General features: G+C 39.7%; 1 protein-coding gene across 6 annotated transcripts in view; it reads left to right on the plus strand.

The window, feature by feature from the left end:
- The first annotated feature begins 226 nt into the window (after window positions 1-226).
- The window catches only part of LOC136877650 (cyclin-D1-binding protein 1 homolog), a 77,773-nt gene continuing 62,150 nt past the window's right edge, over window positions 227-15,849 (plus strand). Inside the window, exons 1-2 of one of the 6 annotated variants that reach the window (XM_067151852.2) lie at window positions 227-693; window positions 6,896-6,955. In XM_067151852.2, coding sequence (XP_067007953.2) covers window positions 627-693; window positions 6,896-6,955 — 127 coding nt within the window. In that variant the 5' untranslated portion in view covers window positions 227-626. Of the gene's footprint in view, window positions 697-6,895; window positions 6,956-15,849 lie in introns of all 6 variants that reach the window. The other 5 variants (XM_067151854.2, XM_067151855.2, XM_067151856.2 and 2 more) reach the window with 5 other exon arrangements.

The following is a 15,849-nucleotide window of genomic DNA, read 5'->3' on the forward strand; positions in this document are numbered from 1 at the left end:
CCTTATCCCCGAAATATCAAATATAATTATGGACGAATGTCGCACATTGTGCATGGAGTTAGGACCTAAGGGGATAAAAAAATATGTTTTGTTATATAAGATCAAACCAGGAGACTTAATATTGTTTATAAATAACGTGGTAGTTTTGAAAACTCCTGTTTGTTTGTTAAAAGTGTTATCAACGAAACTCGAATCGTAGTATTGCTTCGAGCATACAAATAGTTTAGTGCAAAAACAAAGAAGATATGTAGCTGACGAATGTTGAAGGGGGCGTGACTGACCAGTCGTCAGCTGCCTATGAGACGCGTGTTTCCCTGAATTACGTGTGATTGCACGTGTTGCGTGTTATATCCGAATCTGTGATCAGAATTGCACAAGTTGCCGGAGTTAAGTCAGTCGCTCAGTATAAATTGACCCAGTTGGTGAATACTTGTCCAGTAAACCGTGTTCTTTTAGCTACGGACGGGTAGTTGTACAATATTTCTGGATTTCTTCGAATAATCCAAAGGTCAAAACTGTTTACGTTGAAGTCTCTCCTAAAGTGGTTACGTACAGTTTTCTACTGCGAGCTTTTTTTTTTTTTTTTGAGTTCTAAGAAAAACGTGTTTATACTATTTTAGTTTAAAATGGAAGAGAGTGATTTATTAAAATCGATGCTAGATAATATGGAACTAGCATATTCTGAATTACAAGGTAGTAAGTTAATTTTGAGTATTCGTTAATTAGTTTATAGGCTACGTTTAAATACAGTTTTCGAGTATCCTTTTTCGTCTTTACATATTGAAACATTCGGATTTTCTTACGAGTTTGATGAAATACCGTACAGAGTACTGCTCGATTTTAATGATACGTACTGTATATATTTACTCGTGTGTTTATGTCCTGGGTATCACTTGTGAAGGACGTTTGAAAGGGTGGAGTGTCCGCCCCCTTGCGTTAAATCCTGTATGGCACGAAGTCTATTTTCATGGGCAGGATGTTCAAACTCTTTTAAGAAAACGCTCGGATAATTTGCTTTTCTGTCTGTGCCTCCTTGCCATAATATTTTAAATACGGTACCTTGCTATTTATATCCGTTGCTTTGTAATGAACCTGGAGTATTCGTTGACAACAGTACTGCAGAAGATATGTTTCTACATAATGTAGACTATAACTTTGTCCCATGTTCATTGTTTAAAATCGGTTAGAAAGTGGCCGAGTTATACACTAAAATCCTAGCAGTAGACTTCCTTTAGTGTATTGAAGTTAAACAACTGTGATATGTTGAATATGCACCAAAGGTTTTCTTGTATAGATTTGTTAGTCAAATAATCTTGTATGACCTGCCTGGATAGTGCGAATGATCTCGCATGCTCTGCAATTCCATCTTTTGGGGAATTATGTACCGGTAGTTCTAATATCCTCCATAGTTTCATCACTTTTAAGGAAATATGCTTTGTGGGTAACACTACCAGTAATTTTTGAAACTTCTCTCTTTTGTGTTTGTTATATCTGGCCAAAAAAAAGCAAATTATTGTTACTTAAACATGTTTTTTATGTTACTGACTGCATCTGAAGCATCGTGAAGCCTTGGTAGTGGGAATTGTGTATCAATTTTTGTGCAGAGTAATTTTAAAACATGTTTTTGTCAGATGGTACAGGAAAGGGAAGTTTTCACCATGCATTAAGTAGGCCCTGTAGTAGGTATTAATACATACAATACATACATTATCATTATAGACTATTATGCCTTTCAGCGTTCAGTCTGCAACCCTCTGTGAATTTATTAAACGTCGCCACAATCCTCGATTTGCAACTAGTGTTGTGGCCTCATTTAGTTCTATACCTCTTATCTTTAAATCGTTAGAAACCGAGTCTAAACATCGTCGCCTTGGTCTACCTCTACTTCTCTTACCCTTCTTAGCAGAGTCCATTATTCTCCTAGGTAACCTATCTTCCTCCATTCGCCTCACATGACCCCACCACCGAAGCCGGTTTATGCGTACAGCTTCATCCATCGAGTTCATTCCTAAATTAGCCTTTATCTCCTCATTCCGAGTACCATCATGCCATTGTTCCCACCTGTTTGTACCAGCAATCATTCTTGCTACTTTCATGTCTGTTACTTCTAACTTATGAATAAGATATCCTGAGTCCGCCCAGCTTTCGCTCCCGTAAAGCAAAGTTGGTCTGAAAACAGACTGATGTAAAGATAGTTTCGTCTGGGAGCTGACTTCCTTCTTACAGAATACTGTTGATCGCAACTGCGAGCTCACTGCATTAACTTTACGACACCTTGATTCAATCTCACTTACTATATTACCATCCTGGGAGAACACATAACCTAAAGACTTGAAATTATCAACCTGTTCTAGCTTTGTATCATCAATCTGACATTCAATTCTTACCTACTGACATCAATTTAGTCTTCGAAAGGCTAATTTTCATACTATACTCATTGCACCTATTTTCAAGTTCCAAGATATTACACTGCGGGCTTTCGGCACAATCTGCTATTAAGACCAAGTCATCAGCATAGGCCAGACTGCTTATTACATTTCTGCCTAACTGAATCCCTCCCTGCCATTTTATACCTTTCAGCAGATGATCCATGTAAACTACGAACAGCAAAGGTGAAAGATTACAGCCTTGTCTAACCCCTGTAAGTACCCTGAACCAAGAACTCATTCTATCATCTATTCTCACTGAAGCCCAATTGTCAACATAAATACCTTTGATTGATTTTAATAATCTACCTTTAATTCCATATCCTCCCAGTATGGCGAACATCTTTTCCCTCGGTACCCTGTCATATGCTTTCTCTAGATCTATGAAATATAAACACAACTGCCTATTCCTCTCGTAGCATTTTTCAGTTACCTGGTGCATCCTGAAAATCTGATCCTGACAGCCTCTCTGTGGTCTGAAACCACACTGGGTTTCATCCAACTTCCTCTCGACGACTGATCGCACCCTCCCTTCCAAGATGTCAGTGAATACTTTGCCTGGTATACGAATCAATGAGATACCTCGATAGTTGTTGCAATCCTTCCTGTTCCCTTGCTTATAGATAGGTGCAATTTCTGCTTTTGTCCAATCTGGAGGTACCTTACCAATACTCCATGCTAATTTTACTACTCTATGAAGCCATTTCATCCCTGCCTTCCCACTATACTTCACCATTTCAGGTCTAATTTCATCTATTCCTGCTGCTTTATGACAATGGAGTTTATTCACCATGCTTTCCACTTCCTCAAGCATAATTTTATCAACATCATTTTCCTCCTCCCCATGAGCTTGGCTGTTCGCAACACCACGAGGATGATTTCCTTTTACATTGAGAAGATGTTCAAAATATTCCCTCTACCTCTCCAGTGATTCCCTGAGATCTATTATGAGTTCACCTGAATTACTCAAAACACTGTTCATTTCCTTTTTCCCTCCTTTCCTAAGATTATTACTGTCCAGAAAGGTTTCCCTGCTGCTTGACCTAGCCTTTCCAGGTTGTTACCAAAATCTTCCCACGACTTCTTTTTGGATTCAACAACTATTTGTTTCGCTCTGTTTCTTTCATCTACGTACAAATCCCTGTCTGCCTCGGCCCTTGTTTGGAGCCATTTCTGATGAGCCTTCTTTTCACGTTTACAAGCTGCTCTCACTTCATCATTCCACCAAGATGTTCACCTTTTCCCATCTTTACACACAGTTGTTCCTAGGCATTCCCTTGCTGTTTCTACTACAGCATCCCTGTATGCCACCCATTCACTTTCTATATCCTGAACCTGCTTACTGTCTATTGTTTGAAACTTCTCACTAATCATATCCTTGTACTCCTGTCTAATTTCCTTGTCCTGCAGATTTTCTACCCTTGTTTGCAGACAGATTTCACTTTCCCTAGGCCTAGAGATACTTAGTTCACTACAGATCAGTTAGTGGTCTGTATCATCGAAAAATCCGCAGAAAACTCGTACATTCCTAACAGATTTCCTGAATTCGAAGTCTGTTAAGATATAGTCTATTATGGATCTGGTACCCCTAGCCTCCCATGTGTAGCGGTGAATAGCCTTATGCTTGAAGAATGTATTCGTAACAGCTAAACCCATACTAGCACAGAAGTCCAGCAAACGCTTCCCATTCCCATTAGATTCCATATCTTCCCCACATTTACTAATCACCCTTTCGTATCCTTCAGTTCTATTCCCAACTCTCGCATTGAAATCGCCCATTAGCGCTATTCTGTCCTTGCTGTTGACCCTGACCACGATGTCAATCAATGCTTCATAAAACTTGTCAACTTCATCCTCATCTGCACCCTCACATGGTGAATACACGGACACAATTCTAGTCCTAATTCCTCCAACTGACAAATCTACGCACATCATTCACTCATTTACGTGCCTAACAGAAACTATGTTGCGTGCAATGGTATTCCTGATAAAGAGCCCTACCCCAGACTCTGCCCTTCCCTTTCTAACACCTGTCAAGTACACTTCATAATCTCCTATCTCTTCCTCCTTATCTCCCCTTACCCGAATATTACTTACTCCTAGCACATCCAAATGCATCCTCTTTGCTGACTCAGCCAGTTCTGCTTTCTAGCTCACCATCGAATTCCATTTCGTTCGCCAAGTTGTTTCCAAGGAGTCCCTCGTCTATCAAATGGGAGTGGGACTCAGTTACTTCCATAGGTCCGAGGCTTGCTTAAAATGTTCTGAGCTTGGTAAATTCATGAAGCAGGATGCTACCGTACTTGCACATAGTCCAAGTGAGGATCTCTCCTCTAACGGGTTTTGGACCACCGGTGAATTGTATAGTCCCAGCCGCCTGAGCACAAGGAGGGCCATGACTCAGAATATGTCCAAAATGCCCACTTCCATTCCATAGCAACTGGTATCCCGACTCTCAGGACCACTTTCTAGCCAACTCAGCCGTTGCCCATGGTTCACGAACTAGGACGTGACTACAGTAACCCACAAACATGAACAATTGAGCACACAATTTATGTATATAAAGCGATTACATGTCATTTAAACGTAAGTCTATTATAGGCCTATTTCTCTTAGAGCATTCCACAACATGGTAACGAGGACAAGTTAAACCACACAGTGCACACACACAACTATCGTCAGGTTCATGAAAGATCCTAGTTTTGCAGAGTTTATAGTGGTATCCATGAATTGCCATAGAATTGATAAAATGTCGGAGATCCTGGTTTGTATTGGTCCAAGTTCTATTCGTCATTGCTTCAGTCGAATAGAATTCAAAACAAATATCATTCCTTTTGGCCAATCTTTCATCCAAGAGTTTCTTCCAATGGTCTGTATAAGGTAGAGCGAGCTTGAATATCAAATCTTCAATTAAAAATGGCTCCTTTGCAAGTTCATTAACCAGTCTTGATCTAATAAATCTGGACACACAGAGGGTTGTCTTCGAGAATCGGGCTTTGATTTTTTACTAGAGTGTGTAGGTCATTCTTTGTTAGCTTATCCCAAATGATTTCCAGTCCATATGTTAAAATAGGGATTATTTTTGCATCAAACAAGGTCATGGCCGTCTTAAGAGATAATCTATTTAAATTCTTGATGTCAAATATTGTTTTCATAGCTGCCGCAGCACGTAGCCTAATATGAAGTCTAAAGGAGTTTACTGTCTGCATCGTCAAGCCCAGATATTTAAAACTGTTTATGTCGTTTAATGTTTCCGCTTTATACGTCACTTTGTCGCTTGAGGATGTTCGTCCTCCCTTCCTGAAAATCATCTAGACAGTCTTTTCAATGTTCACTTGCAGTTCATTTGTATCTGTCCACTTCTCCAGTGCATCCAGTGCTTTTTGTAGCTCTTTAACATCGTGTGATCCTAGAACCATATCATCAACATACAAATACATGGTTACTTTGCTTGACACCTCTTTTATCGCTTGAACCACATCACAGATAGCTACATTAAACAATAAAGGACTGAGAGGGTCGCCCCGTAGAACGCCATTTGTCTGCGTGATCTCCCTCGATGAAGTTATATTGTCTGAAATGATGACAGTATTATTTCTTTACATGTTATGGATCAGAATAGTGAGAGCCTTGTCCCCAACAAGAGAATCAAGCTTCGACGATATAATGTTTCTTTTAAGATTATCGAAGGCCTTGGAAAAATCTATGAACACTGTGAAATTTACCCCTTGGTAGTCATAAGATGTTATGTATATTGTCCAGTAGATTTCTTATTGCGTGCAAAGTACTTCTTCCTCTTCTAAATCCAAATTGCTCTTCAAGAAGTTTGGTTTCAATTTCTTCCGTCAGTCAAGTGGTTATTAACTTGGTGAGTATCTTTAACAAATTATTCTCCATAGGAGCAATCCCCGTATAGGAATTCCGATCAAGCAAGTTACCCTTTCCTTTGTATAAAACCTTCAATGTGGAGGTTTTTCACGCTTTTGGGATGTCTCCTAGTAAGAAGCATAGGTTCATAAGATTCGTTATGGATGGAAGTAATACATTTGCTGAAGCTTTAATGTGTTCACTGACAATGCCGTCAGGACCCGGTGCTTTTCCATCTTTTAGTTTGAGTATAGTCTCAGAGACTACTCAATCTAAATGAAGCATTATAGGCTATTCCTGGGATTTTAATTAATTGAGATATGGTAGGTAACTTGAGACACAATGTGACGTGTGTGACCAAACACTTTCATGTGCCAGGCATAGACTGTGTTCGTGAAGAGATGGCGTGTAATGACATCGGTAGACGAATAAGTTTGAGTGGTATCTTTAAAAGTAGGAAAGATCACAATATGAAGATAAAGCTGGAATTCAAGACGACAAATTGGGGCAAATATTCATTTATAATAGGGGGAGTTAGGGCTTGGAATAACTTACCAAGGGAGATGATCAATAAATTTCCAATTTCTTTTCAATCATTTTAGAAAAGGCTATGAAAACAACAGATAAGGAATCTGCCACCTGGGCGACTGCCCTAAATGCAGGTCAGTGGTGATTGATTGATTGATTGATTGATTGATTGATTGATTGATTGATTGATTGATTGATTGATTGATTGATTACCGGTATGTTTAGGAACCACAATTCTTGTAGTTTGTTGTAATGAATGGGCCATACGTGTTGGATAACCTAAATGATTATCATTACTGGTATTTGAACCAAATGCATTTACAAGAGGAAATAAATACCATTATAAAATAATAGTATGATGGATTTAGACTATGTCTGTTGCTTATAATAAAGTTTGTATTGAAATTAGAACGTCGTATACCTTCATAAAGGTAAGTACGTATTGTAATGTAAGAGCTTATCTTTCCTTCTCCATTTTATGAAGAAATAGTCCTGTAAAACAGAATTCACTTCATTAAGAGTAATTCTTCATAACTTTTTACTTCCCTGAAAATTTATTTAATGATGTACTGTTTCTGTATCTTTGAATTTTGTGTTAGCGATTGCCTCAGATAAAGACATCACTTTCAATCCAGGTCTGAAGGATTGTTTTATTCCCCTGTTTGAATATCTATTTTGTCATGTAAGTTGTTGTTCTCATTAGTTATCCTTCAGTATAGATGTATTTAAATAGATGGTTGAAAAAGAGGAATGATGATGGAGGTGTTTAGTTAAGAAGGTTGAGAGCCACACCCTTGGAGCAGAAATGAAATGAAACTATAAACCATTTCTCAGCAAGTGAGGTAGCTATGTGGTTGGAGTCGTGTAGCTGTTAGATTGCATTAGAGAGTTAGTGGGTTCAAACTCTGTTGGCAACCCTGAAGATGGTCTTCCAGGATTTCCGATTTTCAGACCACACAACTATTGGGGCTATGCAGACCGCGATCCCAGTCGCCATAAGACTTGACTGAGTCAGTGTGATGTAAATTATTATTAATATGAAATGCGCACAAACATGCATAGGCTATAGTTATGTGACCACTGTTCTTTACTGTATTCCATTCATTCTCCTAGTGCACACGCTAAAATGGTAACGTTCACATATCCTCTTGCGGTGTACCTTGTCGCGTACATATGGTGAAGTCCATGAACAGCACTGCGTAAGTCTTTGTTTGCTTGCTTCCAGTTACTGCATCTGTGCTGTAGAAATCCAACCAAATTTAATTTCTCTTTTGGATTCTATTCTTTAGTAGGGTAGTCTTAGTCTCCGATCTTCTATAAGGAAACATTCGTTCATTAGCTCGTAAGTCAATCTTGATAGGGTTGTATTTGAGAAATCTGGCTTTGACACGATGTAAAGCATCTAGTGGTCGGCTAGCAAACTGAGAGCCTCTGCAATTGTTGTAGGAGTTCAAACTTACAACATATCATTACAAAACCAGTTTAGTAAGTAGTTAATGCACTTAGCTAAAAGTTGAAAGTTCTAATGGTATTCTAAATTTTCAGAATAATATTTGAAATATGAGAAGTTGTTCATCCAAGTTGACAGAAACTTAAACTTAACTGTCTTTTGTTGTAGATTTCATCTCGGTATCAGAGGTATACAACAATTTATCTGTGTTCTTTATTCTTGTATAATATTGAAGTTTATGCAGGTATGGAATCTGTGAAGTAGCAGTGAGAAAACAAGCCTTCTGCGCAGGCCGTCATAGATTGCTGGTCTAATGAGTAGTCTGAAGAGAAGTCGGGTTTTGCTATGTGTTCCACAGATCTGCACTAGGCGCAGAAAGAAACTTGCCTGCTTCCCTGTTGAGATTAGTGGGTCCGTCCTCCTCCGAGAGATATTATACCCGACCTCTGATCACAGACCAGAGATACTTGTTACTGCTATATTCAGATCATGGCTCTGTTCATCTAGCTGCTATAATGTTGAATTGGTGACTGTTGTTATTGTTTTAAGGGCAAGTATGAAATAACCATCCCTTAAAATATGGATTTGTTCTTGTGACTGTTCAGAGCATAATCACTATAAACTACAAAAGATCTGTGAGGAGACTTATTGAGCATTATTTTCTAAATGTTACAGCAGATAATATTTTTACTTTTTCAGAACTTGTAATGTAGAAATACTGGTTTGGGTAAAGACATTTTTTTAAAACAAGTTTCTGTGTTTTCACGCAATTTAACATTTCCACCCTTCAGTGTGTGTATTATTAAATTTCCAGTTCAAATGGAGCAGTAACAACGCTGCCTCTTCTCCACCCAGGCACCCTGTGGCTGTGAGTTGCTCCTAACTGAACTGTGCCTCCATGGCTAAATGGAGAGACCTGGGTTCAGTTCATTGCTTGATTCCGATGTGCCGTGTACATCATTAGAATTCATCACATCTTCATAGACATGCAGGTTGCTGTGCTTTCCAGCAAATTAGAATTAAAATATAAACTTCAGGATGCCCAAAAAATCAAAAGAGGTGTTGATAAAGAATAGGATCGCCCCCACCAGCAGGATCAAAGAATGAGGTATTTAAGTTCCGGTCAGTGAGTTACAATCAGCAATTTTGTGTCACAAACAGTAAGTTACCCTTCTCAATCGGTAATTTGGACACTGGACAGCCTAACCAAACTCTAACCTAATCATATCACTGACGGTGCATTCTGGTGAACCAACAGCTGACTAACAGTAACTGTAGTCTATGGTCTTCCTGGAGACATTATGACTATCAATGATGTTTGTCCATGCTGTTGTTACTGTGCTATGCATTTGTTATATTGGCAACCATGTAAAAGCACCAGTTATTAGCACACAGAGTGGAGAATTGTGATGTGTGGGGTATGGTGCGATATCACTATGTTACGATGACAAATACCCTGTTGTAGTATAAGCTATCAATATTTTAAAAGGTGGTTAGTTCTTGACATAATTATCATAATTTATTTGAAGGAAAATGAAATGGCATATGGCTTTTAGTGCCGGGAGTGTCAGAGGACAAGTTTGGCTCGCCAGCTGCAGGTCTTTTTGATTTGATGTCCGTAGGCACCACAAGTTTCATAAATCTCAAAGGAATATTGAGAGTTAAAAAAAACAAAAATTTGAGTGGCGGAGATAGAGAAATGCTGGCAATCTGAGCCTTCCTGGCTCAGTCCAGCAGTATTTGAAGATGCTGAAATATGCCAGCTTCGTGTGAATAGTTCAACAGCCAAATGAAAGAACCCCTGCAGGACAAAATGGTGGCACTTCAGCATCTGTGAAAATTGTAAGGATCTTATGGGATGTGAAACCAATAAGGTAATTTATATTTATCATTTGAAGTGTCTGGCTCATTGGACATCATTCTAGCAACCACCAGAGAAACACACCCACAGTGTGTAGGTTACATCCGGCCATAAAACTGGACCCCAGATAATTGTAATGGAAAAAGTCTTGTTCATCTGTATTGATTAATTAAGATCAAATATGATGATGTTACAGGCAATCATTTATGTAAGTAGACACATTTCACCTTGTTTGAAGGCTTCAGTCCCTAATGTATAAGTTGTTGATTGAAAGAATTGTGCACTGAAGAAGTTTTCACACAAAAGGCAAAACATGTCTGCTTAAATAAATATGTACCGGGTGAGTTGACCATGCGATTAGGGGCGCGCAGCATTGAGTTTATATCCGGGAGGTAGTGGGTTCGAATCCCACTGTCGGCAGCCCTGAAGATTGTTTTTCATGGTTGCCCATTTTCACACCAAGCATATGCTGGGTCTGTACCTTAAGGCCACTGTCGCTTCCTTCCCACTCCTAGCTCTTTCCTATCCCATTGCTGCCATAAAATCTCTCCTGTGTCGGTGTGACATAAAGCAAATTCTAAAAAAAAAACGTTAAAAGATAAATATGTAATAGTATTGAGTTGATTAGCTTTAAGAACATTCCTTTACCCAGATCTTAGGGAAAAAGACAAAGGATTTTATGCGTGAACACTGGTGATAAGGACTGTTTTACTCTGGAGGCATTCTTTTCTTTAGCATGTCTTTAGTTTTGAAGTCAATGGCAACATTTGTAAATGACAACACTATTGATGTTAAGATAGCATATGCTTCACATTTGTAATATGATCCCCAAAGTAGTTAATATCACCAGTATTTTTGCTTATCAAAAATTTTAATGCACAGGTAGGAAACGAAAGACAAGGAAAGGAAGAATTAATCAGACATATGGATATGGGTAAAGGAATGAAGGATGGGAAATTAGTTGAGTTTTGTGGGAGGAATGTGCAACACATGGTTCCAGAAGAAAAAAAAAAAAAACAGAAAAATTACAAGATATGGCTGGGGTAACAGAGAAATAAACTTGGTAATTTATTATTTTCTGGTGAAAAGGACAAATTGCAGACAGTTGATGGATGTAACAGCTTTACCAGGAGAAGCATTCGATGGAGATCATAGATTCGTGATAGCAAAAATGAGAGTGGGGGGAAAATGGAAAAATTAAAGGAGATAAAAGATTGTAAAATAAAAATGTGGAAATTAAAGGATGAGAATGTATGGGAAGAATTTGTAGAGAGAGTGAAACAACAAATTCCAGTTACTGAAGTAGGAAATGTGGAAGACGAATGGACCAGGCATTTGTAAGTGGGACAGACAGCACCTGTAGTAGAACGTTGATGAGATTGACACCATAGCAGAATGAGAAAAGTGGGGAAGAATTTACACAAACAGATGGAGCTGGCAGTAAAAGAATGCTGTATGGAATAATATGAAGTAATAGGAAAGCTGATGAAAGGGGTAGGAGCAGAGTTGATAACACATCCAAAACAAATTAAGAGAAGGTTGGAGTGTTTTGATAAACAGCTAAATGTGATAAATTTTGCAGAGGATACTGTAGTAATGAGTCGACAGTAGATGATGATTCAACGGTAGAGGTCGAATTAGTAGTCCGTGAAATAAAAATAAAAATGGGAAGGGCACCCTGGATTGATGAAATTAGTGTGGAAATGATAAAGGCTATTAGACTACAATGGGTGTACAGATTGGTAAAGTGCATATGGAAGCAGAAATGTGTACCAGAAAACTGGGGAAAGGGAATAATAATACCATTCCTTAAGAAGGGAGACAAAAAAGTGTGTGATAACTATAGAGGAATCACACTTTCATCACAAGTGACAAAAATTCTGGAAAGGATATTAGAGAAGAGAGTTAAAAAAGGAACAGTATGGCTTTAGAAGTGGAAGATCTTTAGTGGACCCGAGTTGTACACTAAAATCCTAGCAGTAGACTTCCTTTAGTGTATTGAAGTTAAACAACTGTGATATGTTGAATATGCACCAAAGGTTTTCTTGTGTAGATTTGTTAGTCAAATAATCTTGTATGACCTGCCTGGATAGTGCGAATGATCTCGCATGCTCTGCAATTCCATCTTTTGGGGAATTATGTACCGGTAGTTCTAATATCCTCCATAGTTTCATCACTTTTAAGGAAATAAGCTTTGTGGGTAACACAACCAGTAATTTTTGAAACTTCTCTCTTTTGTGTTTGTTATATCTGGCCAAAAAAAGCAAATTATTATTACTTAAACATGTTTTTTATGTTACTGACTTCATCTGAAGCATCGTGAAGCCTTGGTAGTGGGAATTGTGTATCAATTTTTGTGCAGAGTAATTTTAAAACATGTTTTTGTCAGATGGTACAGGAAAGGGAAGTTTTCACCATGCATTAAGTAGGCCCTATAGTAGGTATTAATACATACAATACATACATTATCATTATAGACTATTATGCCTTTCAGCGTTCAGTCTGCAACCCTCTGTGAATTTATTAAACGTTGCCACAATCCTCGATTTGCAACTAGTGTTGTGGCCTCATTTAGTTCTATACCTCTTATCTTTAAATCGTTAGAAACCGAGTCTAAACATCGTCGCCTTGGTCTACCTCTACTTCTCTTACCCTTCTTAGCAGAGTCCATTATTCTCCTAGGTAACCTATCTTCCTCCATTCGCCTCACATGACCCCACCACCGAAGCCGGTTTATGCGTACAGCTTCATCCATCGAGTTCATTCCTAAATTAGCCTTTATCTCCTCATTCCGAGTACCATCATGCCATTGTTCCCACCTGTTTGTACCAGCAATCATTCTTGCTACTTTCATGTCTGTCACTTCTAACTTATGAATAAGATATCCTGAGTCCGCCCAGCTTTCGCTCCCGTAAAGCAAAGTTGGTCTGAAAGCAGACTGATGTAAAGATAGTTTCGTCTGGGAGCTGACTTCCTTCTTACAGAATACTGTTGATCGCAACTGCGAGCTCACTGCATTAACTTTACGACACCTTGATTCAATCTCACTTACTATATTACCATCCTGGGAGAACACATAACACCGGGCGAGTTGGCCGTGCGCGTAGAGGCGCGTGGCTGTGAGCTTGCATCCGGGAGATAGTAGGTTCGAATCCCACTATCGGCAGCCCTGAAGATGGTTTTCCGTGGTTTCCCATTTTCACACCAGGCAAATGCTGGGGCTGTACCTTAATTAAGGCCACGGCCGCTTCCTTCCAACTCCTAGGCCTTTCCTATCCCATCGTCGCCATATGACCTATCTGTGTCGGTGCGACGTAAAGCCCCTAGCAAAAAAAAAAAAAAGAACACATAACCTAAATACTTGAAATTATCGACCTGTTCTAGCTTTGTATCATCAATCTGACATTCAATTCTTACCTACTGACATCAATTTAGTCTTCGAAAGCTGTGAGCTTGCATCCGGGAGATAGTAGGTTCGAATCCCACTATCGGCAGCCCTGAAGATGGTTTTCCGTGGTTTCCCATTTTCACACCAGGCAAATGCTGGGGCTGTACCTTAATTAAGGCCACGGCCGCTTCCTTCCAATTCCTAGGCCTTTCCTATCCCATCGTCGCCATAAGACCTACCTGTGTCGGTGCGACGTAAAGCCCTTAGCAAAAAAAGTCTTCGAAAGGCTAATTTTCATACTATACTCATTGCACCTATTTTCAAGTTCCAAGATATTACACTGCGGGCTTTCGGCACAATCTGCTATTAAGACCAAGTCGTCAGCATAGGCCAGACTGCTTATTATATTTTCCGCCTAACTGAATCCCTGCCTGCCATTTTATACCTTTCAGCAGATGATCCATGTAAACTACGAACAGCAAAGGTGAAAGATTACAGCCTTGTCTAACCCCTTTAAGTACCCTGAACCAAGAACTCATTCTATCATCTATTCTCACTGAAGCCCAATTGTCAACATAAATACCTTTGATTGATTTTAATAATCTACCTTTAATTCCATAGTCCCCAGTATGGCGAACATCTTTTCCCTCGGTACCCTGTCATATGCTTTCTCTAGATCTATGAAACATAAACACAACTGCCTATTCCTCTCGTAGCATTTTTCAATTACCTGTTGCATCCTGAAAATCTGATCCTGACAGCCTCTCTGTGGTCTGAAACCACACCTGGTTTCATCCAACTTCCTCTCGACGACTGATCGCACCCTCCCTTCCAAGATGCCAGTGAATACTTTGCCTGGTATACGAATCAATGAGATACCTCGATAGTTGTTGCAATCCTTCCTGTTCCCTTGCTTATAGATAGGTGCAATTACTGCTTTTGTCCAATCTGGAGGTACCTTACCAATACTCCATGCTAATTTTACTACTCTATGAAGCCATTTCATCCCTGCCTTCCCACTATACTTCACCATTTCAGGTCTAATTTCATCTATTCCTGCTGCTTTATGACAATGGAGTTTATTTACCATGCTTTCCACTTCCTCAAGCATAATTTTATCAACATCATTTTCCTCCTCCCCATGAGCTTGGCTGTTCGCAACACCACGAGGATGATTTCCTTTTACATTGAGATGATGTTCAAAATATTCCCTCTACCTCTCCAGCGATTCCCTGAGATCTATTATGAGTTCACCTGAATTACTCAAAACACTGTTCATTTCCTTTTTCCCTCCCTTCCTAAGATTATTACTGTCCAGAAAGGTTTCCCTGCTGCTTGACCTAGCCTTTCCAGGTTGTTACCAAAATCTTCCCACGACTTCTTTTTGGATTCAACAACTATTTGTTTCGCTCTGTTTCTTTCATCTACGTACAAATCCCTGTCTGCCTCGGCCCTTGTTTGGAGCCATTTCTGATGAGCCTTCTTTTCACGTTTACAAGCTGCTCTCACTTCATCATTCCACCAAGATGTTCACCTTTTCCCATCTTTACACACAGTTGTTCCTAGGCATTCCCTTGCTGTTTCTACTACAGCATCCCTGTATGCCACCCATTCACTTTCTATATCCTGAACCTGCTTACTGTCTACTGTTTGAAACTTCTCACTAATCATACCCATGTACTTCTGTCTAATTTCCTTGTCCTGGAGATTTTCTACCCTTGTTTGCAGACAGATTTCACTTTCTCTACCCTAGGTCTAGAGATACTTACCTGTCTGGCCATGCTTGCCATGCTACGGTAACCGAGTAGACCGTACAGCCAGGGACTCGACGCCGAGTGTTGGGCGGCGGAAAATAACCTGACTCCCCACAAGAGCCAATGGCTTCGGGTGGATGAGCTCTTGTGGGAGGGTAATGGGCCCTCAGCAGAGGAAATGCTGCTGAAACACCATTGAGCTGCAGCGTCTGTACTCTAGAGGGGCGGCTGCAAAAGGCGTCTGTTCTCCAGGTTAGGGGCGGCCTAATTATATGCTGGCAGCAGGTATAAAATGCCCTCAACGACAGACTAAGCGACCTGTCGGTTGAGGAATCATTTGTCGCATCTATGGCTACGTCTCTTCTAAATTCGGAACATACTAGGGCGTCCCCTCAAAGCGACGCGCGCCACTTACACCTGAGTGACGTGATAAATGAGCAAGGGTTACCTACTCATGGACGGGGTAGGCTAAAGAAGCTAGTTCAAGCCAAACAACTACTGAGATTTGCTACTCTCAGTATTGGTACGTTGACAGGCCGACATCGTGAACTAGCAGAAATGCTTAAAAGCAGACG

This window comes from Anabrus simplex, chromosome 7 (assembly GCF_040414725.1).
Source record: "Anabrus simplex isolate iqAnaSimp1 chromosome 7, ASM4041472v1, whole genome shotgun sequence".
In the NCBI taxonomy this organism is placed as follows: Eukaryota; Metazoa; Arthropoda; class Insecta; order Orthoptera; family Tettigoniidae; genus Anabrus; species Anabrus simplex.